This window comes from Balaenoptera acutorostrata, chromosome 3 (genome assembly GCF_949987535.1).
Source record: "Balaenoptera acutorostrata chromosome 3, mBalAcu1.1, whole genome shotgun sequence".
NCBI classification, from domain to species: Eukaryota; Metazoa; Chordata; class Mammalia; order Artiodactyla; family Balaenopteridae; genus Balaenoptera; species Balaenoptera acutorostrata.
This window is the reverse complement of record NC_080066.1, coordinates 168408242-168433562: the sequence shown is the minus strand read 5'-3', so window position 1 is coordinate 168433562 and position 25321 is coordinate 168408242. Positions and strand designations below refer to the sequence as shown.

The following is a 25321-nucleotide window of genomic DNA, read 5'->3' as shown; positions in this document are numbered from 1 at the left end:
CAGGTTCCTGATTCTGCACAGTGGGCCAAGGTCTCCCTCACAGGGGCAGGGAAAGCTCATTCCCAGATGGAATATGACCCCTCCCCCAGTAACTGTTCACCAGCCCAAGGCAGGATATTAGTCTGGATGCCAGACCAGCACCAAATCCAAGGAAAACCAAGCGTGCAGGGAACACTCCTGTCCTCTGCCTGGAAGAGGGTCAAATTAGTTCATTTTAAAGCCTCAGCAGCTAACGGCTAATGGAGTGGGGCCTTTACAGGTCAGGCAGGGGTAAGTAAGGAGAAAGAAGAAGCCCTCCCTCCAAGTCCAGACACTAAAATGGGAACAGCGGGCACTGTGTACCCTGACCTCTTCCACCACCTTCCTCCTCATCCTCCCTGGCTTCGTCAGGGGCAAGTCACCAACTGGTCTTCTAGACACATGTGATTCCAAGTCTAAAGCTGATATCAGTGACCTAGACCCAAAAGACCTCAAGAAGAAAGGGATGCTTCCGTATATCCAGACAAAACTCTAATCCAGAAAGATACATGCGCCCCTATGTTCATAGCCGCGCTATTCACAATAGCCAAGAAGCAACCTAAATGTCCACTGACAGAGGAATGCATAAAGAAGATGTGGTACATATATACAATGGAACACTACTCAGCCATGAAAAAGAATGAAATAATGCCATTTTCAGCAACATGGATGTGACCAGAGATTATCATACTAAGTGAAGAAAGTCAGAAAGAGAAAGACAAGTACCATATGATATCACTTATATGTGGAATCTAAAATACGGCACAAATGAACCTATCTGTGAAACAGAAACAGACTCACGGACAGAGAACAGACTTGTGGTTGCCAAGGGGGGGAGGTGGAGTGGGAGGTCGGGGTCAGCAGATGTAAGCTATTATATATGGAATGGATAAACAACAAGGTTCTACTGTATAGCACCAGGAACCATATTCAGTATCCTGTGATAAACCATCATGGAATAGAATAGAAAAAACGAGTGTATATACGTGCGTGTGTGTGTGTACAACTGAATCACTTTGCTATACAGCAGTAATTAACACAACATTGTAAATCAACTATACTTCAGTAAAAAAAATAAATAAATGAAGTTCACTGAGCATCAAAAAAAAAAAAAAAAAAAAAGAAAGGGATGCTTCTGTTTCTGACAGTTTAATCATGGTTTGATTTAGGTATGAACTGCTAAGAAGTCCTCATACCCTAGGACTACCCATCACCAACAGGAGTATCTTGGCTGTTCAGACTTAAGATTAAGTGCTTCAATGTGGAAAAAACCCCATGCTGACTCCAAGTGAAAAGGTTTTTTCTTTAGAACAAACAAAAAAGAAGGCGTTTAAAAAAAAAAAATGGAAAGGAAAGAAATGCTGAGTGATTCTGCTCAGCTAGCCATGTATGGTCATTTAGCCACTAAGTGGGAAAGACCCACCACTTTTAAAGCTGGGGCTGAGGATCCACACCCTGTATGATTAACATCACGGACATTCTTATTGGATGCCTTCTTCATTCCTTCAGAAAATACTTGAGACCAGCATCTGGCACACGGCCATATGTTCCACAAAAACCTTCTATCCTCCTCTCAATTTATGCTCCTAGCATCTCCACCTCATTACCATATTAGAGAGGGTGGGGACCCATCTAATTCAGTGCAACGCCCAAATCCCGCCTCATGCTCTATGCTAAATGCAGAGATGACACAGCTGGCACCTCAGCTGTATCAGCGTTAATTTAAGCCCCGACTGTACAACCTTGGGCTGGAGTACCCACCAGTCCAACTTCTTGGTTTTCTAACTGGCTGTTCCAAATCCACACTGCTGGACCCTAGGAGGTAACAGCCCACAGTCACACCCACCGCATCCTCCTAAAGGTGTCACCGAAGCCACCTTCCAGGTTCCACGCGCAAAGAGCCAACAGCTGGTCTCATTCTATTCCCAGAGCCTGAACAAGTTAGAAACAAACTCAAAACCCCAAACAACACAGAAAATCCCCAAGTCCATAGAATGGAGTGGAAACATCCTATTATACTTCCTTTGCCTGCATCACAGGTGCAACTATCTGAATGAGAGAATGGAGAGAACAAGGGCCTCCAGAAGGAAAAAGTGTGGGTTCAGTCCCTTTTTGGGTAAAATTATGGTAGAATACACATAGCAGAAAGACCACATAAAATACACATTAACATTTACCATCTTAACCAATTTTAAGTGTACAATTCAGTAGTGTTAAGTGCATTCACACTGTTGTACCAATCTTCAGAATTCCTTTCCTCTGGCAAAACTCAACTCCATCCCTTAAACACTTAATTCCCCATTCCCAGCATCCTTTCCCCCAGCCCCTGGCAACCACCATTGTACTTTCTGTCTCTCTCAATTTGACTACTCTGTAAGTACCTCATATAAGTGGAGCCTTACAGTATTTGTCTTTATGTAACTGGTTTATGTCACTCAGCATAATGTCCTCATGGTTCATCTACGTTGGAGCATGTGTCAGAATCTCCTTTTTTAAGGCTGAATAATATTCCATTGTATGCATGTACCACATTTTCTTAATCCATTCATCCACAGATGGACACTTGTACTGCTTCCACCTTTGGCTTCTGTGAATAACACTATGAAAGTGGGTGTAGTTCCTTGATTTTTTTTTTTTAAGAGTATTAGTCATTTTATATTTATTTATTTATTTATTTATTTATTTATGGCTGTGTTGGGTCTTCTTTTCTGTGGGAGGACTTTCTCTAGTTGTGGCAAGGGGGGGCCAATGTTCATCGCGGTGCACGGGCCTCTATCGCGGCCTCTCTTGTTGCGGAGCACAGGCTCCAGACGCGCAGGCTCAGTAATTGTGGCTCACGGGCCCAGTTGCTCCGTGGCATGTGGGATCTTCCCAGACCAGGGCTCGAACCCGTGTCCCCTGCATTGGCAGGCAGATTCTCAACCACTGCGCCACCAGGGAAGCCCCCAGTTCCTTGATTTTTAAAAGTCAAAGATGATTTCCAAATCAAGCAGCTTCCTAAAAGACCAAAAGTCAAGTTCTCCTGAGCATACCATATTCTTCCTTTCTTATTTATTTCTGGTCTACTGTAGAATAAAGTCTAGTTACCTCTTCTCACACATTCTAAACTGTTTCCAGCCACAGCTGAACGTACACTTGGATTTCAAAGCCACAGGATGAATTCACCTCCCAACTCCATCTGTCTGCTCCCAAACCTCTGGGATCTCTCAGGGTGGCGGCCCCTGCGCCACCACCACAGCTGCTCCAGCTCACCCTGTTCCCACCAAGCTGGCCATCTCCAGGGGCTCAAGCTCTCCCTTCCTGAGACGGTACCTAGGAGGAGTTCAAACACACCCTGGAATTTAAATGACCTATGAACTTAGGCACTGGATCACCCCTTCCCAAATGTGCCCCCCCAAAACCAAACCCAGTAACTTTGGAGCTGGGGATGGTATGGACACGGAGCTCTGAGGTACTGACTTTGACCTTCCAGAGCAAGGGAGGAAACCTCGGTCAGAACCAGAGGAGAATACTTCCAAAGGGAAAAAACAGAGGAAGGCTTCACTGGTCCCACTTCCAATTACTTTCTGTTTAAAAAGCACGAGATCAAAGGCTTATCAAAGTGGCTTTGCCTTTAGAAATCAATTTATCCCACCTTTTGAACCCCAGGGTCAATAAAGACCCAGGGTTTCAGTACAGGCCATGCATTAAAGTAGGAACATTTGAGAGTCCAGCCCATCCCATAAGCGTGCCCCAGGGAGGATCCTCGGCCCAGGCGGGCACGGTTGGGCCAGTCACTTCTGCTTCTTTTGGACCCAGTTCACGGGATGGAAGCAGGTATTAGGGCAGCCCATCGGCTGGCATTTACTGTGCTCCTAGACCCTGGGAGAGCAAAGGTCGCCAAAGTCCCTGCCCTGAGGGAGCCTGCAAACTCGTGCAGGACCCAGAGAAAGCAGATGAGAGCTGAAAAGTGTGATGAGGGTGATCATGAAAGTAATTAAACTCAGGTTCAGAGCATCTGCGTGGGCTTCACCGAGGCAGACAAAGGGAAGGTGCTCCGGCAGGAGAAGTGCCCAGGCACGATGCCTGAGTGCAGAGGACGGGGCAGCACAAACAGCACTGCAGCCCAGGAACCAGCACGGTCCACCCTCACCAGCTCCAGCTCTACAGCAGCGCCAAGCCAAGGCATCTCACACGCAGGCGCCCTCTCTGAACGGTCAGGACCCAGGGCTTCGAGTTTGGCTGTTATCCCCACTGGACAAAGGAGGAAACGACTTGGAGGGGTCGGGCTGCTTGCCCCAGGTCACAGCGCTGTGTGTGGTGTCTGGTGGGGGAGGGGATTCCCACCTGTGCAGGAGAATGAGGAGCCCCTGGAGAGGCTGCAGGGGGGGCAGGGGTGACAGACTCAGCTGCCGGCTGTTTCCAGAATGATGGGGAGGACACTGGCCTGAGGCTCCCCTGGGACACAGGTGAGGGGCTGACAAGGTAAAGGCAGCCTGAGAGGAGTTTCCCTCCCAAAGGAAGAAAGCAGGGTAATGGTAGGTGAGAAGAGAAGCCGGACAGACCCGAGCACGGCCATCCTCCCAGGCGACCCACACCTCAGTCCTCCTCTGCTTTCCTCTAAAAGTCTGGACAAGCTTCAGTCTCAGGTGGCTCAAGGAGAGCTTGGAGTTATCAGAAACCACCATTTCTTCTTTTGGCATCTCAAGCTTGGGACATCCACAGCTGAGACTCAGTCCATTCACCTTGCAAAAATCCAATTTTGTAAGCTCTACTCTGTCACATTTAAATGTCACAAATTCTCATCCGAACAATGGCGGGGGGGGGGGAGGTGTTTAGAAGACCAACTTAGCACAGAAACGCCAAAACTGCTTTAGAGTTTCTGATATCTTAAGCAACATGATTCCACAACGTAAAGGGAAATCAACTATTCTGACTGGTTCCAAGAACAGGAGGACCGCCTGTTTGGTTACTGTGGTTTGGAAAAGGAGGCATTTATTTTTAAAGTTTCAAAGTCATTAAGCCTAAACACTGGCAAGCTCAAGGGAGCCAAGCTGGCTAGACAAAGTTGAAAACAATCAATTTAACTTCCACCCCCCAGGGGCTGGGCCTCCCGGGTACCTGACATATGGCATCTCCATCAACAAAGCAAACACCACGTGAAAAGCCTGCAGGTTGGCGTGAAAGCCGCGGGGGACCCCTGTGAGAGTGGGATTCAAAGGCTCCAGTCTCCCCCTCACCCCACTGCACTGCATCTCCATCCTGGTTTGCCCCCCTTGACCCCCTTAACAGTCAGGTCCTGAGTCCCTGACATGTGTCAGGCACTCAAGGGACAGAGAATGAATGAAGGAGGGCCCTGTGCTCCAATTATTCAACTGTCTAGAAATGGGGAAGGAGTCGAGGACCTTTATAGGGTTAATTTAGCCTGGAGATAGATCCTGGGCCCAGGCCAGTAATATGTTCCCTGAAAGCAATGACGTTATTCTCTGAATTACTTACTCCATTGAGTCATGGCTTCTGTTGCCCTGTATCTTGTCACTAGCACACGCTGACTGATGGCGGGCAAGTTTCCATGCTGGTGCGGTAAGAGGCAAACAGAGACAGAGATGCGGTACCTACTTTTAAGGAGTGTCATTGCTGGTGGGAGAGACATCCATGAGGCTGCCAAGAGATAATGTGCCTCAGACAGTCAGTTCACTGGAAGCAAACAGTATGCTTTAAATTAAAAAATCGTATAGGAGAAAAATGTGTAGGGCAAGAGTCAAGCACGTATGCGCACGCGTACTGGACTAATCCAAGTAAATCAGAGTGTAACCTTTGGAAGGGCCCCGCCATAATCCGATCACTAACAAACGGGGGAAGCACAGCCCAGAGTGGCGGGTCTCTGTAACGACCCCCCACCTCTGCTAGACTGGTGGGCATCTTAGCACTGCCAGCATGAACCTGTCCAAGGCCCTTCCTTAACCCTCGCTGCAATGCGAGGCAGGCACTATTAATATCCCCACTTTTCAGACAAGAAAGACTCTCTCAGAGATGAAATTACCCAAGGCCACAACTCTGAGAGCTGAGCTCAATGGAGCCCACGACTCCACCTTCTGCCTCTGCAGACAAAGGAGGCTGCAGCTGCTTTTCCTCCTCGCTTCTTATTTGTACCTGGTGTGCGTCTCCTGTGTCCCCGGTCCTCCACCTACACAGGTGAGGTGGCCCCTGCACCTGCAGAGCGTGAACGCACGGGAGCAGCCCCGCAAAGTCAGCCTGGGAGGACGAGCTACCGCTATTACTGTTCTTCACTGACTCAGAAACTAGGCACCATTTCACCTGAGCCCCACACGATCTGTAATATGGTGTAACCCATATTTTAGAGGTGAAATCAAATGATGCACCCCAAGTCATATGGCTAGGAACAGTGACACACAAGTTTCTAGACCCTTGAAAAAGTTAAATGACTCGCCCTTACTTCTGCCCTCTCCCCTTCCATCCTGTTCCTCCTCCTCTGGCTTCACCTTCCTGACCTTCTAGGGCACTGGAGAAGCGACCCCACAGAGCTAGCTCGTCCTCTGCCACTGCACGGCGGCTAAGCGCCTACCCCCAGCTGAGAAAGCAAACCTGACTTCTCCCTGCAGAGCTGGAGCCGATGCCAGGGCCAGCCCAGGGGGGTGGGCAGCTATGGGGGGCAATGCAAGGCTCCTCCCCAAAGTTACACTGCACCCCCCTTTTCCCACGGAGAGTGGCCCCATATTTAGAGCACCATCCCTCTTCCCTTAACCTGCTGAAACCCAATCCCAAACCCGTGGAACCCTCGCAGCATTCAGCTGACAGCCTCTTTACCCTCCTGAAACCTCCACCTCCTCTCAAAACTTCAAACTCAGAATTGGGGGTACAAGCTGTAGCCTCTCCAACAATCCCAGCTGAGCCCACCGACTTAAGACAAGCGCTTCCTCATCCTCATTACTTTGTCATTCTCATTACTAGAAAAATAAGACTGAAGTTATTATCGTAAAGGACCAAGGCCCTGAATGCCACGGCAAAGCAGCAGAGAAACTGCCTTTCCACAAAGAACAGTTGAGTAAGAGAAACTGTTATTAGCCCTGGATGCGAGCCACGCAGCCGGCTTTATGGAGGGCAAAGCCTGCCCAGGCAAGTTCTCCCATGAGTCCCTCTCACAAACCAGTTATAATATCAAACATGCTGATCTTGGCATTTACCACCAAAACCCAAGGCGAGGGAGAGACTCTTTCTCTTTTTAAAAACTTGAGAAATCCATTTCCCTCCTTTTTGTTACAAAAGGAATTGGGTGCACGGACCTTCCATGAAGGGCTCGAAAACTTAACACTTTAAACGAATGGCCATGGATTAAGAGAACAGTTGAGCAAAAGATAAAAAAGTAAACACATGGCGAGAGAACATGTATCAGAAACACTGAGGAAGTCCAGATCTGTAAACGTGAGGAGGTCTTAGGGCCAACTGTGTACTGCGCATTTGGGCTCAGCTCCGTGTAGAACAGATCAAAGCGAGGCGGCAGCCCACGGGGGCCTCAGGGGCCATCCCGGGTGCAAAGGGAAGACTCCAAGAGAAAGCTGCTTCCTTTCCTTCAAGGCAAAGGAGAGCCTGGCTGCCCAGAGAGAGCAGGGAAACCCCCAGCAATTCAAGGTCTGGACTCAAGGCCAGGAGGAGGAGCCCAGAGAGACCAGAAAGATTCTGTCAACAGCTGTGCCCGCGCACGCGCGCACACACGCACGCACGCGCGCGCGCACACACACACACACACACACACCCCACCTCCCACGCCCCGGTCTCCGGGCCTTAAGCCTCCAGGGCCTGGTCAAATTCTGGCTCCGCTAATTACATCAGACCCACCTTTCACCCCTCCCCACCCTCTGCAATTAGCCCTGATTCTCTGCTTCCTGCTGCTCTGGGGGGTGCAGCAGGGTGAAGTCTGAGGCCAGCTGCTCTCTCTGTCCCACCCACTGCCCAACCCCGGAAGTGCTGGTTTCAGGAGGCGCCTGAAGCAATCTAGCCCCTTCCTCTGCGGCTCCCGGCTGGTGTGAAATCTGGTTAATAAGGGGGAGCGCAAGCAGGAGACCCTGGGGAAGCAGCACTCCCAGCCTGGCCCACCAGACGAGGCTTCGGGCTCAGGACCCATCCCACACTGGTGCAGATATCCTGAATGGCCTTGCCCACCTTCACAGAACAGCTGGTCTGCCCACAGCAAGCCATCTCCCTACATGACTGCAGAAAGCTTCATTTTTAGATGTTTCCCCAAGCAGCCGATGACCAAGAAAACTTGCAGCTCCCAGGGGCTTCCGCACCTTACTCCACGAGCCTCACTTTCCTAATCTGTAAAATGGGGACAGCAGTTTCTTCCTCACCGTGACAGGGCTGAAAGCTCCTAGCATAGTGCGTGGCTTACAGCAGGCACCCAGTTATATTCTCTCAGCCTTTTGACTGGGGCACAGAGCTGGGTCCCAAAGTTCCTGCTTACTATTCAATACACCTCCATAGCATATCTTCTAAAAACAGAGAAGAGAAAAAAAGAAACCAAGTCCAACTGGCACTTGGTCTCACATCTTGCAGAAACAAACCTGCCTCTGGAAAGGTGTGGGACTGAGCGGCCCATGACCAGGTGTCCGAAGCCCTGCCCGCTCCATCCTTGGCCAGCAAGACAGGGAGGGTCACAGGCCAGGACTAAATGCCTTCTGCTTAGTGTGGAGAAAGAGAATTCGGGTGACCCTGAAAGCTGCCACCCTGCTGCAGCCCCCCCTCCAGCCCCTGTCGGGCTGACCTGGAGCCACTGCCACTCAACCCCATCGGGCCCTGCCCTGAAGCCCTGGGGGCAAGCACCCTGCTGCAGGGCTCAGCTCTCCCGGACCTGAGAAAGCACTTTATGCCCCCCGAGATGTTCGCTCCGGGTGGGGCACCTAGCAAGCTGCCGTCCGCGGCCCCACGTGGCCAATACCCGTCTCTCCTCTGCGCCTGCTTTGGTCCAGGCCGCCACGACCTGCCCTGACTCCCCACTCTCGCCTGATACCAATCCATTCTCAATACGGGTGTCAAGAGTCTTCTGTTCTAAACTTTCTTCTTTAAACATGCTATAAAGGCTCCCAAGTCCTTCAGGATGAAGTTCAAATTCATTAGCGTGGCATCCGCCCTCTGGAACCTATGTATCTTTCGAGCCTCACCATCACCTCTCCTCACAGAAGCCCCAAGCTCTAGCCACTCAGAGGTGACAGCCTGCAGGCTGCTTTATGTCTCTACGTTTTGCAGGTTTTGCTCTCCCAGGACACCCCCCATGCACCCCATTTTCTGCCAGTCTAACTCCCTGCCCATCCTTCAGGACTCAGGCCAAGCGTCACTCCCTTCAGAAAGCTCTCTGTGAGCTTCGCCCCTTCCCAGGCTGGGAAACCCCCTCCCATGTCCTGTGACATCATGTCCTGTGCACACACAGGTGTTCTAGTAGCTGCTTTACCTGGTCCATCTCCCACCCCACAAGACACAGCATCTCAGGCATGGAGACTGGCCTTAAGAACAAGGAGGAGGAACAGAGAAGAGAACTGGGTGACCCCCGGCAGGGCCACCAGAGCTTCCTCATCCCACACTTCACGACCCTACACTAGAGAGAATGGGGGACGGGAAGCAAGAAGAAGGAAAGAGGAAAGGTGGGGTCCACACAGACCACCGCCCTCCTCAGCCTCACCGCCCAACTCAGTCTGGAAGGCTTTCTCTTGAACTTTAGACTGAGAGCATTCACAGGGAAGTCGGTAATCTCCTGGGTCAAGTCTGCGGCAGACAAAGACTCCCACTGCTGATATGGGGATGGGGCACGGGACCCCCTCTGATGAAGACCTCCCGGTCCTAAGGCCGAACCACCCCACCTCACTGCTGTGTTCGGTCACCAGGCCACAACCCCGCTGGAGATTCCAAACCAGGATCCAGTGATCCACCAACTCAAGGCAGTTCGCCCAGATGTACGGTAAAAATAATCTCAGACCTTCATCCACAGGGCAGAGACACAGAAAACTTCAGTGTTCAGTGGCAACATAGAACACATCATTTTAACAGGTACCATCACAATGGGTGAAGGGCACAAAGGCGCAATTCAGTAAAGAAAAACGAAAGGCCTGTAAAGAAGGTAATTTTGGCCATAAGTAGCAAAAGTCCTCCAACTGTTCATGCCCTTTGACGCAGGAATTCCATGCTAGGAATTTATCCTAAGAACATAAAAAACAGTTGTTGAAAGATTTATGGACCAAGTATGTTCATGGGGTATTGTTTATAATTCTAAGACAGGAATAACTCAGTATCAATGACAGTGGTACAGCCACGTAAGGAAGTGCCACGTAGACACTAAAACTCATATTATGGAAGAATAGTCAATGACACGGGAAAATGCTCACTACACAGTGAATGAAAATAAAGGTTACATACAATCCACATCTTGAAGCACATGTAGTAACAGACACAAAATCAGGAAGCATAAATACCAAAATGTTAACAATGGTATGCCCAGGTGATGAGACAGTGGGCAGATTTAATTTTCTTTATATTTCCCAATCTGCAATCAGAAATTATAATCGTTGCAAGAGGGAAGAGATATGGGGACATATGTATAACTAATTCACTTTATTATAAAGCAGAAACGAACACACCATTGTAAAGCAATTATACTCCAATAAAGATGTTAAAAAAAAAAGTTAAAAAGAAATTATAATCAAAAACATTACTTTTAATTTCCTCAAAACACAGATATAAGCTACAACAAGAATACCCGTCTCACAGCCTTACTCTTTAACCTTTAAAGAGTGGACAAAGTCATTTCTCCCCTACAAATTCAATACACTGTGTTACTCATAAAGCAAAAGCCACTGGTACCTGTAGACAGGGACTGAGCAGACTCTAAGTTCCCTTGAACACGGTCTCTAGCCACCAAAGCAAAGCACATCACACCCACCTAAGGAGACATCACTTTACCTAAAAACCCTGAGACTACACGAATGAGACAGTTTACTTTGTTCCCACCAACAATGTCAAATACACATTTCCTTCTATTCTTACTTTTGACAAGTCTTCCGTTTTTTCAAACTGAGTGTGCACATTCCTAAAGATAATTCTAACTTTTAGTAGTCAGCCCATGCTTATCTAATACAAATGCCACAGAAAGCTGACAGATCTCAAAAGCAAAAGCAAGGCTGAGTGGACAAGGGGTACAGGCAGTATATGGAGGTTTTATCTGAAGAGATGACGTAAAACAATACGTATACGCACACAAGCTGACGACAACGGTACCTCCAGGGAGGGAGGGAAGGATACCTGGACGCAGTAGAGGCACACCGGGGACTTCAATCAGAAAAAAATTCTTGAAAGAGAGGTCTGAAGCAAATATGAAAAATAACTCACAAATATGAACACATATGTTCATATTTATTTCGAGCAGATACACAGGTGTTCATTATAACCATTTGTACTGTTTTATTTTTAATTTTTCAAAGCAATGAAGGAAAAAAGAGATTATAGAAGATAGGGCAACCCTGGACTGTTTCTTCTGCTGAGAAGAAACTATTCTGAGATAAAGAACAATATTCTGGGTCCATTCTAGCCTTCCAGCCATGTGAGAAACCAGAAGAGCCGAGTTCCAGGAACTCATAATACAGAACTACAGAGCTTCCTCGAGGTCACCTGAAACTCTAAATCTTGGTGGTCTCTGGCCATTATGCGACTGCAGAATTTCAGAACCACAAGGGCCCACCCTCTTTCGGACAGATGAGAACTCAGGAGGCCCACAGAAGGAAAGCTGCCTGTCCCAGTGTTTGGCCAGCGAGGGGAGATGCTCAGAGAAACTCAGCCAATTTCCCATTTCAGAGTCAGTCCTGCAGGCGGGTCCCTACATGCACCTGAGGGTCCCGATTTCAGGATCGATATCCACATGTGAGTCAACAATGAAGACTTAAATCTCCACCAACACACTGCACTTGTCCAGGCCGCTGTGTGAAGTGCTTCCCACCAGCAGAAAGCCAAAGAAACCTCAGAAACTTCACATGACAATTAGGCTCTAAGTGTTGTGAGAAGGAGCTAGATCACAGGTGTCCAGGGCAGGGGACGGCAGTTGACACCATGAGCAATCCCCCAAGGATAAACATGTATCAGCCACCTGCCACGCCGGGGATTTCTGCGTATACTACTAGCCTTATTTTCCTACTGATTCCACGATCAAATGAACATGCATTCAATGTCCATACTCAAGGCCCTGAATGTAAACAATGAACCATTCTATAAATCCAAATTTTAACTGAAAAGGACTCAGATGAAAAAGAGTTTGGCTGTTGAGTGAATAAAACAAGCCTCATGTGGACTTCCCTGGTGGTCCAGTGGGTAAGACTCCACGCTCCCAATTCAGGGGGCCCGGGTTCGATCCCTGGTTGGGGAACTAGATCCCTGCATGCCACAACAAAGGGTCCGCATGCCCCAACGAAGATCCAGCACAGCCAAAATAAATAAATAAATAAAAATAAATCTTAAAAAAAAAAGGAAGTGAATTGAAGGACCAATTTAAAAAAACAAAAAAACAAAAAAAAACAAGCCTCATGTGATGCTGGGCTCAACACTAACCAGCCAGGCAGCTCAAAGCAGCGTGCAGTTCTGGTCCAGGCCCGCCTTTCCTCCAGGCCTCTCCGCAGATGTCCCATTTGTGGATGCTCATCCTGACCAGCCTTTCCTTCCTTAAAATTCACAGACTGAATTGGGAGCTCTGCCCAAGGTCCTGTCCAACTCTGGCTTCCTCTGCCCCTTCCCAGCAACTCCCTCAGTGACACCTATTCCCTCTGGTCACCTTCTCATCTTTGCAGCCTCTCCGCAGAGCCTCTGCTCTTCCCGTCCTGGGGCAGATGAGATGTGTGTCCATTGTATGTGATGGAGAGGAGTTACCTGGTGAGAACTGAGCCCTCTCCGCCCCAGGAGACCTGGCTGAAGGTGCCTCTCCTAGGCATCACTAGAAATGCTCTAACCCACTAGTTCCCACGAATGTGCATCAGAATCACCTGGAGGGCTTGTTAAGCTGCAGACTACTGGACCTCCACAGCGGGTCTGGGGGAGGGGCCTGACCACCTGCGTCTCTAACAAGTTCCCAGGTGATGCTGATGCTGCTGGTCTGGGGATCACACTTTGAGAACCACCTCTCTCTCTCTCTAGCCTGCTGATTCCCCCTCCTGTCGGAAGGATATTAAGACTCAAACAGCTGGGGAACTTCTGAAAATGCCGATTCCAGGCGCCAACCCCAGAAGAGTCCAAGCAGCAGGTCAGAGGGAGGCCTGAGACACTGGTGGTCAGGCTGAACCTGGCCGTGCTGGTTCTCACCCACTGCCTGTCCTCTGCCCCAGAAAAATGTCAAGGACCTTTTTGGTCTCCAGAGGTTTTCAGGGGCAAAACTTGAGCTTCCTTGTGAAAGAAGCCCATGCTATTCACGAGAGGCCCCTGTCCCTGCTGACTGTTCCCGCCCCATGTGCCTCAGAAAAGAAGGGGACAGCCTGGGGGCGGCCAGACCACTGCTTTGCAGACAAGACCCGGGGCTGGACTCCATGACTTTGGCGTGTCTACTGAAAAGCCATGGCAAGAGGAAGTCCCCCTCCCGAAGGGGTGACCTCCCACCCTCCCCAGCCACCCCAGCCAGAGGAAGAACCACGTTTGTCTCACTTCACCCCAAGCCCTTACAACCTGCAGGGTCTCTCTCACAAGGAGATGCTGGGCAGTACTGCTTTTGGAAAACTTCCTTGAATATCCCTTTACAATAATAACCAATTATTGTTATTGTATGTTTATGCTACAATTGTCAGGTGGTAAGGAAATAGGCAGGGTAAGCAATTGTATGTATGGCCCGACCACAATGGTGTAAAACAAAAACTATTCAGGCGTCTGTCATACAGAGTGAAGTCAGTCACAAAGAGAAAAACAAATACCGCAGGCTAACACATAGATATGGAATCTTAAAAAAAAAAAAAAAAGGTCATGAAGAACCTAGGGGCAGGACAGGAATAAAGATTCAGATGTAGAGAATGGACCTAAGGACACAGGGAGGGGGAAGGGTAAGCTGGGACAAAGTGAGAGAGTGACATGGACATATATACACTACCAAATGTAAAATAGATAGCTAGTGGGAAGCAACCGCATAGCACAGGGAGATCAGCTCGGTGCTTTGTGACCACCTAGAGGGGTGGGATAGGGAGGGTGGGAGGGAGACACAAGAGGGAGGGGATATGGGGATATATGTATATGTATAACTGATTCACTTTGTTATAAAGCAGAAACTAACACCACTGTAAAGCAATTATACTCCAATAAAGATGCTAAAAACAAAAAACAAAACAACAACAAAAAGCTATTCATGCAAAAACTGGAAGGAAGCTCTAAAAATGTTAATAGTGATTGTCTCTGGGTGGTGGGGTTATGAGTGGTTCTTTTCTTCTTGCTACTTGTTTGTTTTCTAAGCTGTTTATTAAGAGCACATATTACTTATATAACCAGAACTAAACTTTATTTTATCATAAGTTGGAAGGAAAAAATACACAACAGAACACTGCCCACACCTAAGCTGTGTCAGCCCAAATGGCAGTGACCTGCCAGCTTCCTCCAAGTGAGCAAGGCTGGCTGAGGGTCAGGGACGGCTCACGGCCTTTAGCAAGTGCTTTCAGCAAACATTTGCTCTGGGTTGGAGCTGAGGCTGCCAACACACACCAGGCCTGCCCTCAAAGAGCTAACAGCGCAGAAACAGAACAAGGATGCAGGGACCTCTTTCCTACCCATAAGTCTTTCTGGGCCCTGAGAATGGACTAGTGATAGTTTCCTCCCTGTGACTGTTTCCCATCTTCTGGAACTCGGCACAGTGCCCTAAGAGGGGCACGTTACCTCCAAGTAGAGGGTCTCAAGCCCTTTGGCCGGCCCAGACTGGACTGTCAGAGCTGCTGAGTGCCACCAGCATGTGTCCTACTGGGCCGCCAAGCCCAGAGGGCAGCACCTGCTAGGCCAAACAGCACCAAACAGGTGCAGCTTGCAGCAAGCACCTGACTGTTCCATGCTGCGCACAGAGCCAGAAACCTCGCCTCCACCCCAGTGCTTCCAGGGAGGGTTACCGCCTCCCAGCCACACCTGGGGCAGGAGACTCACCTGTCCAGAGTCAGGGGTCTTGTCTCCAACTGTTAGCACCATCTGCTTCCCCTGGCACTTAGCACACAGCATCGAAAGCACTGCTTACCATGAATGGTGCCTGCAGCCAGAGATCAAGCCCCGAGTAGCTGCTAAACCACCACCATGGCCACCAGGCAGCCCCCTCCACGCCCAGGCCCAAGTTCACTGGCAGCACCTGTTTCCCCTGACTATGGCTGTCATGAGGGAAGCATTAGCTGAGACCCACCTGCTGACAGCATGCCCAGCCCTGACAGTGGCCCTCCTCAGCAAGGAAACAAACCCCCGTCACCCCTATAGATCCAGTTCTCACAGGGCTCTCGCTCACCCCCGGACCCCTCCTCAGCACAGCTGGCATGTTACTAAAGCAGGGGCCTGGTGCTAAGCCTCCCAAAGGCTGCTCGGAGTGTCCACAGTGCCGTCCCACCAACGGGCCGTGGAACGAGCGCCAGGGGCTTGCTGAATTGGCCACACAAGCAAAACATCCCAGCACCCCAAGCCCCCTCTCAGGTACCCCGACCCCAGTGGGAGGAAAATGGAAATAATCATCTCAGAAAACCCAAGACACTGTCCACTCCCTCCTTTTCCCTCCTTTCTTCAAACCCAGCAGCCACCACAGCCCTCTGCAGGAACCGGACCCAGCACCCAGCCCAACGCCACAGTGCAAACTCCACCTGGCCGCCTGGCCGGCGACCTCAGTGACCTCAGAAGCAGCACCACTGCACGAGGGCAGAGAGGGAAGCCACGGCTGGGCGGAGGGCTTCCTCATGGTGACAGGGGCCTCATGACTCTGAAGATGCTCCCCAGCCCCAGAACCAAGACTAAGTTACAGCCCAGGAAGCTGAGTGCTGGGGAAGGTCTCAGGGGCAGAGAGCTCAGTGAAACCCCAGGATGAATCTGGAAGGGACTGGTTCTCGAGCAGCGATTCTCAAACTGTGTTCCCTGGGGTCCTGGGAACCCACAGAGATGCCCTGGAGAAAGAGGGGCTGAGCTGAGGGCGCTAGAGTCCCCCAGCCCTCAAGTCAACCAGAGTTGCTAGGGCTTCACCTGGGGACTCAAGACAATCATATGGGGGAAAACGTTTCACTGCTGAGTTTGACAATCAGGGCTCTGAGGTGCAAAGTTTAAATCTGTTTCCCATCGACGCCGGCCATCTAAAGATCATGAACATCGTCAAAGATTCTCACCCAACCTTCCCGAGGCTGGGATGGGGATTTTCACAGCCCTTCCCCCTTTGGGCCCTGTCGTCTGACCCACCAACTACCTGCTAATGAGATATGGGGAGCATTTCACAAGCAGACACCCCATACTGTGAACCCGGCGCTCCCGTCTGCCAGCTGGGCACTCACTGATTATATATTTGGCCTGAACATAACCCTTCTGTGGTCCCTTCTCTCCCTCAACCCTTTGGATCACTCCTGCACAGGCTCACGGCGCTGTGGGTGATAACCGTGTCGGGCTGCCCCTCCCAGAGCCCGTGCCAGCCAGGCCCCACTCGACTGTGTGCTTGGGCCGCAGCTACGAACCAAGGCTCGTCTCTGGGGCCCTCACAGCACCAGGCACTATGCTCTGCACACGGCTCAAAGAACATTCCCTGGACAAAGTAAAGCAATCCCACCTCTGACCCTTCTCACAATGCCAAAAAAAGGGATGCATGTGCAAGCACACCAAGTTTCAACAAGCAGATGCCCGACCACCGTTTCCTCTCGGCTTCCTGTGGGGAAACCGTTCAAATGACGGTATTGCCGGACGCACAGAACCCGGGGAGGGCGGCGCGGAGGGGCCCGCCTCACCTGGTAGTAGGTCTTAATGTTTCTCACCAAGATGGTCAAGTTCTGAATGCGAAGGTTCACATCATTGTTGACGTGTTTGTTGATGCGTTGATTTGTTGGCCTGGGATCTCTAGGGGAAGAAAAATGAGAATGGAAAATTGCATCTCCCAGCATCTGTCACACCCCATCCTACCCCAGCTGCTACTGAGCATTCGGTCCTCTCCAAGCCTAGGTTACTATGCAGCTGTGACAGTGTGGCTCAAGTCCTAATTCTGCCACTGCCAAGCCGTGGACCTCCGGGCAGCTACATCACCTCCTGTCCCCCCCAAGCACCTAGCCCCCCACCAGCCCTTAAGCAATGTTATTTCTGGCCCCAGAGCACCCATAAACAACCAAGTGTCAGTGCAGACCCAAAAGTTGCACTGTGTAAACATCAATAACCTACCCCCAAATATATTTCAAGATTAAAAAGGATTCAAAGCTGACCAAAGCAAAATACATGAAATATCAAGAAAGATGGAAAAGGGGAAAACAGTACACTTTCTGACTTCATAAACCAGTAAAATTATTAATGTTCCATTTCAAACTGGTCTCCTGCCTATGTCACCGAATTGCTCTTGCCTGTGATTTACATTCCAGGGGCACAATTCTATCTCAAAAAACCGCCACCATGAGTCTGCGATACTATGTGGTGTACAACACACCCTACGAGAAATGCGAAGAGACACAAATAATTCATGTGGGAAACCCCCAAAGTGTCATTTATTTTCCAATCTCAGGCAAAAGTCAGGTCTGCTTGTGATGAAACTAGAAATCTGAATCAAGTAATTTATAATTTCACTCATCTCCATACAGGACATTTCTCAAAAATTCTCAGTGTCAAAAATATTTCCTATTTGAAGAGAACAGATTCAACGGAACGGATTTCTCTTCCCTCTCCCCATGTACCCCACACTGCTTTTCCTAACATAGCCCTCTCTGCCATTCGACTGTCCCAAGGCACCACAAAGGATGTTTCATTCAAATGAGGGCTGTCTTCACAGTTTCTTCTGTCATCCGAGTCGGGTGCTAAGGGTGCTAAGCCTCCCAGGGGCTGGTGTGATGGAGGAGAGACAGGCCTCTTCCTCCTTCCTCGGTACTCGGGCCCCTCGATGATGATGATGGTGATGATGAGAGCACAAGAAGGGGAATTTGGGGAGTTAAGCAAATCAATTTCAATGCCATTCAGCTCATTCAAAGCCAATAATTTACACAAAGTTGACAAACAGGAAAAAAATCTAAAAATAGAAATTATTTCAAATGCCACTATAAGCACAATTTCTTAATAACACAAGCTGTTTAAAATTCAACCATTAAGTAAATATTTGATATAAGCACTTTGACTCCCTACACTGTATTGTGTATATGCAAACCCCTTTATGAATCACATGCAATAATCAGCCATGGACTTTAGTCAATCATCCTGTATCTCCTAAAACAGTCATATGGGCTCCTTGGGACAACCAGAGGACCTCTTTTCAACTGTCCTGGGACAACGTTTCTTATTGTCCCCACACAGTACTAGAATCTGGCCAACCCATTTACATGTTACATGTTTCTCCTGGAGCCATTCATTACTGAGAAAATAAAGGTTAACAGTTCAGTGGAAATTAATTTAGCAGCAGAGGAGGCATTCAGAATTTAAACCACAAAGGCATTTTAGCTACAGAAGTGCACCTAGCACAACAAAGTAATTTATCTTAAGGGTGCAGTTCTCCTCGCTTTACCATAGAAACCTTAAGAGATGAGAAGCAATTTCATAAAGTAATGAACGTGCTTCCTAAAATAGCAGAACTTCGAGAACATGCAGGGCTTCTTCTGTTTTGTCGTTATTGTAGTCCCAGCTTTCATTAAGTCAGACGGGACCCCCTGAGGAGTGCCAGAAGCTGGATGACCTTGGCAAACGAGGGGACATTCACTGCACGGGCAATGGCACAACACACACCCAGGATCCAGGGTCGGGGCCTGGGAGGCTGTCAGGTGATGTGGGTCGGGGAGGGGGTTCTATATGAATAATTAGACTAATTATCATGATCATTAGCACTCCCTCCTTTAACTCAGGCTCTCAGGGTAAAGAGAGATTAGGAAACAAATTGAAACAAAAGTCAATTATGGTGAAGGAAGGCCTATCCCCACTCTGCCCAGCACTGTGTAACCCCGACCTGTCCCTCAGCAGGAAGTGGGTTAGGAGCTACTGATTCTGGTTTGGAAATGGGGCCAGGACTGGCCAAAGTTCTCTGGGCCCCACTGTGCTCATCTGCAAGATGACCACAGGATCCTTCCAGCACTAAAAGGTTATCATTCTAGGGAGGCCAGGTCCGCACTGGCACACGTGGTACCTGGCTCTTGATCCCAGGAAGAGGACATCATAGAACCACGGCAAGACTGTTTCCCTGAAAGCCATCCTTAAGAATAAGGATCTTCTTTGTATGACAGCCCTAGAAAGCAAAGCCACACAGCCCCACATCAGGATGTCAGAGGACAGGACAGAGACAAGGGTGCAACAAAGCATCTGGTACCTTGTCCGAACTTGGAGAGATACAAGTCCAAAGTGTGGGCCCCCGGGGCTTCCTTCTCATAAAAACTTCTAACTTGAAAAAAAGAAATCAACTCTCCCTAAAATTTTAAAGAGAACTATAATTTATATGTATAGCAACCTTGCCTCCCTCCTTTGTGAAAAGGCCAGCCCCCAACTTCTCATCATATTCCAAAGACTTCCTAAATTTAAAACTGAATCCAAAAAAAAAAGAAACCCTGAATCGAGAAACTATGTTTGATACAGATGATGGAGATATTGATAATCTATCATAGGTTAATAAAAAAGGCATTAAGCAGTAGCCTGAGCCCAAATTTGTATAAAAGTACATTAGGAACATATATTATACGTATATACCATAGACAACATCTGGGAAACACCAAAATATTAATTCTGCTACCTCGACATGGTAAAATTACAGGCAATGTTTGTTTTGCTCATCTGTATGTTCCAACCTCCCTCCAACAAACGTGAATTTTGTGTAATTTTTTACAGACTCAAAGGCCGCATGAAGAGTGTCATATGCTGCAGCCATGAAAGAATATCACTCAAGTTCATGAGTAAAAATCTTTTTTGCTCCAACTCTCTAGCACCAACACAAACTCATTCAACTAATCAGTATCTGCCCCTGTATCCTCAGCTTTTACATCTGCAAAATGGGAACATAACTCCTCTTCCAGCACACTAAGGCAAAAAATTATCATTCAAATGCTTTTGAGAAGCCTAAGAAACTCTCGCATTGGTCTGAGGCTATTACCAACTTCTGAATAACTAATATATTATCCGTAATTTTGCAGCTAGTACAAGGGGTTAGAAAGGAGTCTGAACAAAGCAAACAGTGTTGGATTTAACGCAGGCCTTGCCCAAGCACAAGCTCTCAGCCCCAGCCAGTCCTAAATTCTCAGCTGAACTCAACAGCCATTATGTCAATTCAGGTGTCCACTCTCACGTGTACAGATGTGCACCATCACACGCACGTGGGCACACACACACAAACCCAGCTCTGGGCTTCATGCTAACAATAATGATGACTGACATTTGTTGGGCATTTCCTATACATGCATGATCTTATTTAATCCTCCCCAAATCCATAAAATACCATCCCCCTTATTACAAATCAGGAGATTGAGGCTTAGAGTAAAAGTAACTTGCCCAAGAGCACTGTTAAGTGGCAGAGGGAGGATGTGAACTTGTCTGCCTGATGCTAGAGTCAAAGCTCTTAATTTTCCTATGAGACCACGAAAAACGTGTCCAAAGTGAAGCAGACACCTAGTTTTTCCCTTGACTACCAGCAGGTACCCAGAGAAACTGCATTTACAGAGGAGCTATTCAGCAAGTTTTCCCAAGCATCTCCATCCACGCCACTCAATGCCTCACTTTCATTCAGGAATTCTCCTAGACCTGGGCCTCCCCTGAAAGCTGAGCCCACAGGGCTTTCCAGCTTCCAGGCACTGATGTCACCAGGAGGCCAGGGCCCAGAGACTACTACCGCAGCCTTCTTCAGTTGCCAGAGACAATGCCCAGGTGCAGTCACGTGACCCCCAGCCAGCCTCCATATGGCTCTGAAGTGTTAGGTAACACGCCTCTTATCTGAACTCCAGCAACAGGTTAGCACAATGCTCTCTGCAATTTCCTCAGGTCCTACCAACTTGGAGAGAATTTATTAAGATAGGCGAACTGAACACAGTTGGGGCTACTAGCATGGGAGATAAGGCAGAACAGCCTTATCACTCACCTGCTAGTTAGCCCAACGTGTCTCCACTTGGCAGAAGTGAAAACAGGCTTGGCTTAAGTAGTGTTAGATGTGGGGCTAGGATATGGGTCCCAGAGTCCAGTTTTGCCCTAGATCTTGTTGGGAGAGAGCTAAGGCTAAGAAGTATGCAGTAATCTAGGAGACTAGGAATGTAGGAGAAAGGTAGACAGAAAAAAAAAAAAAAAAAAAAGAACTCTTAGGGGGTGCCCCAAATCCTTTCTGGATTAAGAAGGTGGATACAACCAACGCCAATACCTATTAAGTGGCAGGCACTATGCTAACTACTAACATCATTTAATCCTCACAACCATCTCTTAAGGAAGGTATTTTCCTTCCCACTTTATAGGTGAGGAAACTGAGAGGTTGAGTGACGTGCCCAGTGTCACAAAGCATGCATGAGAGAGACCTAGGGTTTGAACCCAAGCTGGCTACCTAGGCTTTCAACACTAGGGTTGAAATTCGTTTGTTTTTTTTTTTTTTTTGAGGTAATTTTTTATTTGGGATCTTAGTTCCCCGACCAGGGGTCGAATCCGCACCCCCTGCATTAGAAGCACAGAGTCTTAACCACTGGACCACCCAGGAGGTCCCCTTGAGGTAACTTTTACACTTAGGGTGAAATGCATATATCTTAAGTTACACCTTGATGAGTTTTGAAAGATGAAATATACTCCAGTCAATATACGGAACATTTCTACCACCCGCTGAAGTTCCCTTGTGCCCCCTTTCCAGTCAATCCCTGCCCACTTTCAAGAGCAAACAATGCTCTGATTTCTATCACCTGGAGCAGGGTCATTCCGATCACCCAGTCAGTAAACTGCGTGCTGCTTGCGCCTCTCCCTCCTTGATTTCCTCCTTCTGGAAAGCCACCCATCTTCCCCACTGTCCCCTCCTCGGTGTCCAACCCTGGCCAGAGGACCCAGAAGCACTGCTTGAGGCCTGAAGAGCCGCAAACATATCAGTTCCCACTTCCAGCACGATTACCTTGGCGAAGTACAGAGGAGAAAATAACGTTTAAAACTGTCAAGGGAAAGGGAGAAGCCCTTCAAACTGAATTTAGCCGCGAGCCGAGTGTGAACCAGTGATGAGATGGCATTTCGCAAAGGAATGGTCCAACAGGCTTTCCTGATTTACAAGCAAGTGGTAAACGCTTCAGGAATTCCAAAGGTCAGGGAAGAAAGAGAAACAGTCCCAGCGCTTTTGTTCTCCCCTCGCCTGGGTGTAAAAGCTGAATGAAAAGGCCGGGGGATACTGCTGCTTTTTTTTAATTAAACAGGACAGCTCTAAGTTTCACTGGTTGCTGTACCCACGGAATCCAGCAATTTTCGGGGTCTAACAGGATGAGGGGGGAAGAGTTGCCAGAACTTGAATATGCCACAAGACAACCCGAGGAAAACTCCTTCTCATCAATGTTCTCGGACACGTGCTGCCAAAGCTGACAACAGATTTGTCTCTTTAGAATCTAATCAAACTCAAGACTGGTAACAGTGGTAGTGCCTTAAAAAAAAAAAAAATTAAGACTCAGATGTCTCTCCCAGAGCACGACATCAGGTAACTTCTTAAACCAAAGAAGCAATGTTCTCGGGAAATTTTTTAAAATAGATCTTTGTAGGTAGATGTATTTAAACCACTTTCTGAATATACCAAAGCTGACTGTTCCTCCTCCCACGCGGGCCAAAAACGAAGCTGATTCTCATCAGCTAACGGGTTCATGCTCCAGTATGACAACTTGCTTAGTTGCAGGTGAGTAGGTGAGCATAAGGGCCTGATCCACAGAGAACATCAGGATGTTTTATTTTGCTTCAAGTGCCTGTGAATCACACTGACACTCAGTGCCAATATGTTCCCTGCAGTTCCTGAGTTAAAAACAGAATGCAGCGGCAGGAGCCAACACCTACATGTGGCAGGCTGTCAATCAGACAGGCTCTGCAGAATTCAGCAACAGGAAAGGATGTGGTCAGACCAACATGCTAACAAGTGTAACTTCCACCAAGACCCTGTTTAAGCCTCAAGCTTCAAGACAAACAGTACCACAGTATTCTGGCTCCCTGCGCCTCTCCCAACATAGTGACTTTAAATCCAGTTCCTGAGAAGGGACTTAACCAAGTGTACTTGCTCTGGGGCAACTGAAAATGGAAGATGAAGGGGAGCTCAGAAACACAGGCGTCCTGACCTCGAATGAAACTTTATAGTCACTCACGGATGCTCTGGTCCCACCCGACACTTCCTGTAACCAGACACTCTCCGTTACAGTTCCTTGCCCCCAAAAAGAAAGGGTTTTTCTGGTGTCATTACTCAGACAACAATCAAGTCCCTGAGTTCGAAGTCAATTGCACTATCTACACCATGTGGATGACAGTCACTCAATTTCAAATTCCTTTCATCAAACAAGCTGCCAACCCACTGTCCTGGAGTTCTCCATACCCCACAAACGACGAAAAGACACGTTAATGCTGAGATACCAGTGGCCCGACGTGCAAAGAACCCTCCACTGCAACTTCACATTCCATTTCTACAACCTTAAATTTCGACTTGCTGAGGCATCATTCCCTCCTTCCTTCCTCCCCGAATATAACTTACATTTGCAACATGATTTGGTTCAAAAAGATGCCGTCCGCTAAATCCATGTACAATGTCAGGTTGTCCTGGTTGCCGCTTCCGAAGGGGCCAAAAGTTTTCACCTGCGGGGAGGAGACGCAGAGAGAAAGGCAGAAAAAGTCACCTCCACGCGCACAGTCTAAAGCTCTCCAGGAGGGCAGAGCCCCTGTGGGCAGAAGGGGGTCACCCAAGACCACCCACCCTTCAACAGCACCCTTCTCCAGGGCCTCGCTCCCCTCCCCGCGCCAGGCAACAGACGCGAGACAGCAGAAAGAAAACTTCCTCGCCACTTTTCTCCGGCGTGTCAGAGCGGAAAAAAAAAATAAAAGGGACTTTTCAATAAATTTCTCACGTCTCAAATCCCTTGGAAATCAGTGCGCCCAGCGCAGCCTGTACACGTTCTCACTGGGAACCCCCTAATCCCCACCGCCATTCACCCGCTGGTCTCAGGGGTTCAGAAACTACACGAGGATATTTTGGGGAATGGGTCCTTTTCTCGAATGGTCAAAGCCATGGGGAGCCAGGGTGACCACCGGAAGCCTGTCGCTCCAGGGCCTCCAGCCCAACGCCCCGGTGGGAACAGGTGTACCCGCTCAGCCCCCAGCCGGGCCGAGAGCGCGGCGGGGTCCTGCGCCGGGTGCGCCGGCTGCAGAGTTGGAAATACCCCCGGACTCCGGGACACTTGATGACCGGCCGGGGGCACCTGATGAATCCTCTGCGTCCAGGGGCTTTCCGGGGCCCCGGCCGGGTCGGGTCTGTTGCGACTGCAGGCGGGCGGGAGAGGAGCTAGTGCCCCAACAATGGGGCGAGGGGCTGGGCACACTCACCCAGGTCACCAGCGGGCTCTGCAGGAAGAGCTCCATGAGCTCCGAGACGGTCACGTCCATGCTGAGGCTGCGCCCGCCGGCTCCGCGCCCCGCGTCCCCGTCCCCCGCGCCGCGGCACAAAGCGGCTGTGGCAGCGAGCGGCGGGCGCGGGGCTGCGGCGGCTCGCGCCCGGGAGACAAAGGCGGGGCGCGAGTCCACGTTCCGCGGCTTCGGCGGCCCCGCGCCCCGCCCGGGACTGGGGGAAGGGGAGGGCCCGCCGCTCGGGGAGGAACAATGCGGGCAGCGGCCCCGCCCCTCGGCGGCCCTGGGCGGTCGGCGCGCCGCCTCGCGGTGCCGGGGCCAGGCGCCCGGGCTCGGGCGCGGGCGCGGCTGCGCGGGTTGCCCGGAGGGGGCGGCGGCCCGCACGTGCGTAGGGGGAGGGGGCGTCCCGGATGCCGGCACCTGGGGCGGCCGCCGCGCACCTACGCCGAGCGCACCCTCCGCGCGCTTGGGGCCGCAGCACTTGGCTCCTCTCTGCGCGTGTGCGTCGGCCACAGGGCTCCAGCGCCAAGTGCGGGCCGGAGCGCTGGAGCGTGGGTCCAAGCCTGTGCTTCCCCCGGGAGGCGGGCGACCGGGGTGCCCTGCCCGCCGAAGT

General features: G+C 49.6%; 1 protein-coding gene across 6 annotated transcripts in view; it reads right to left on the bottom strand.

Annotated features, from left to right (window-relative positions):
• The window catches only part of CCDC88C (coiled-coil domain containing 88C), a 125332-nt gene extending 100304 nt beyond the window's left edge, over positions 1-25028 (bottom strand). For all 6 annotated transcript variants that reach the window (XR_009007584.1, XR_009007585.1, XM_057543448.1 and 3 more), the window contains exons 1-3: positions 24688-25028; positions 23843-23943; positions 16959-17067 (exon numbers count right to left, since the gene is read on the bottom strand). Coding sequence is in view for 4 of the 6 variants with exons in the window: in XM_057543448.1 (XP_057399431.1) it covers positions 16959-17067; positions 23843-23943; positions 24688-24747 (270 nt within the window). In the remaining 2 variants the exon portion in view is untranslated. The remainder of the gene's footprint in view (positions 1-16958; positions 17068-23842; positions 23944-24687) is intronic.
• Between the last annotated feature and the right edge of the window lie 293 nt (positions 25029-25321).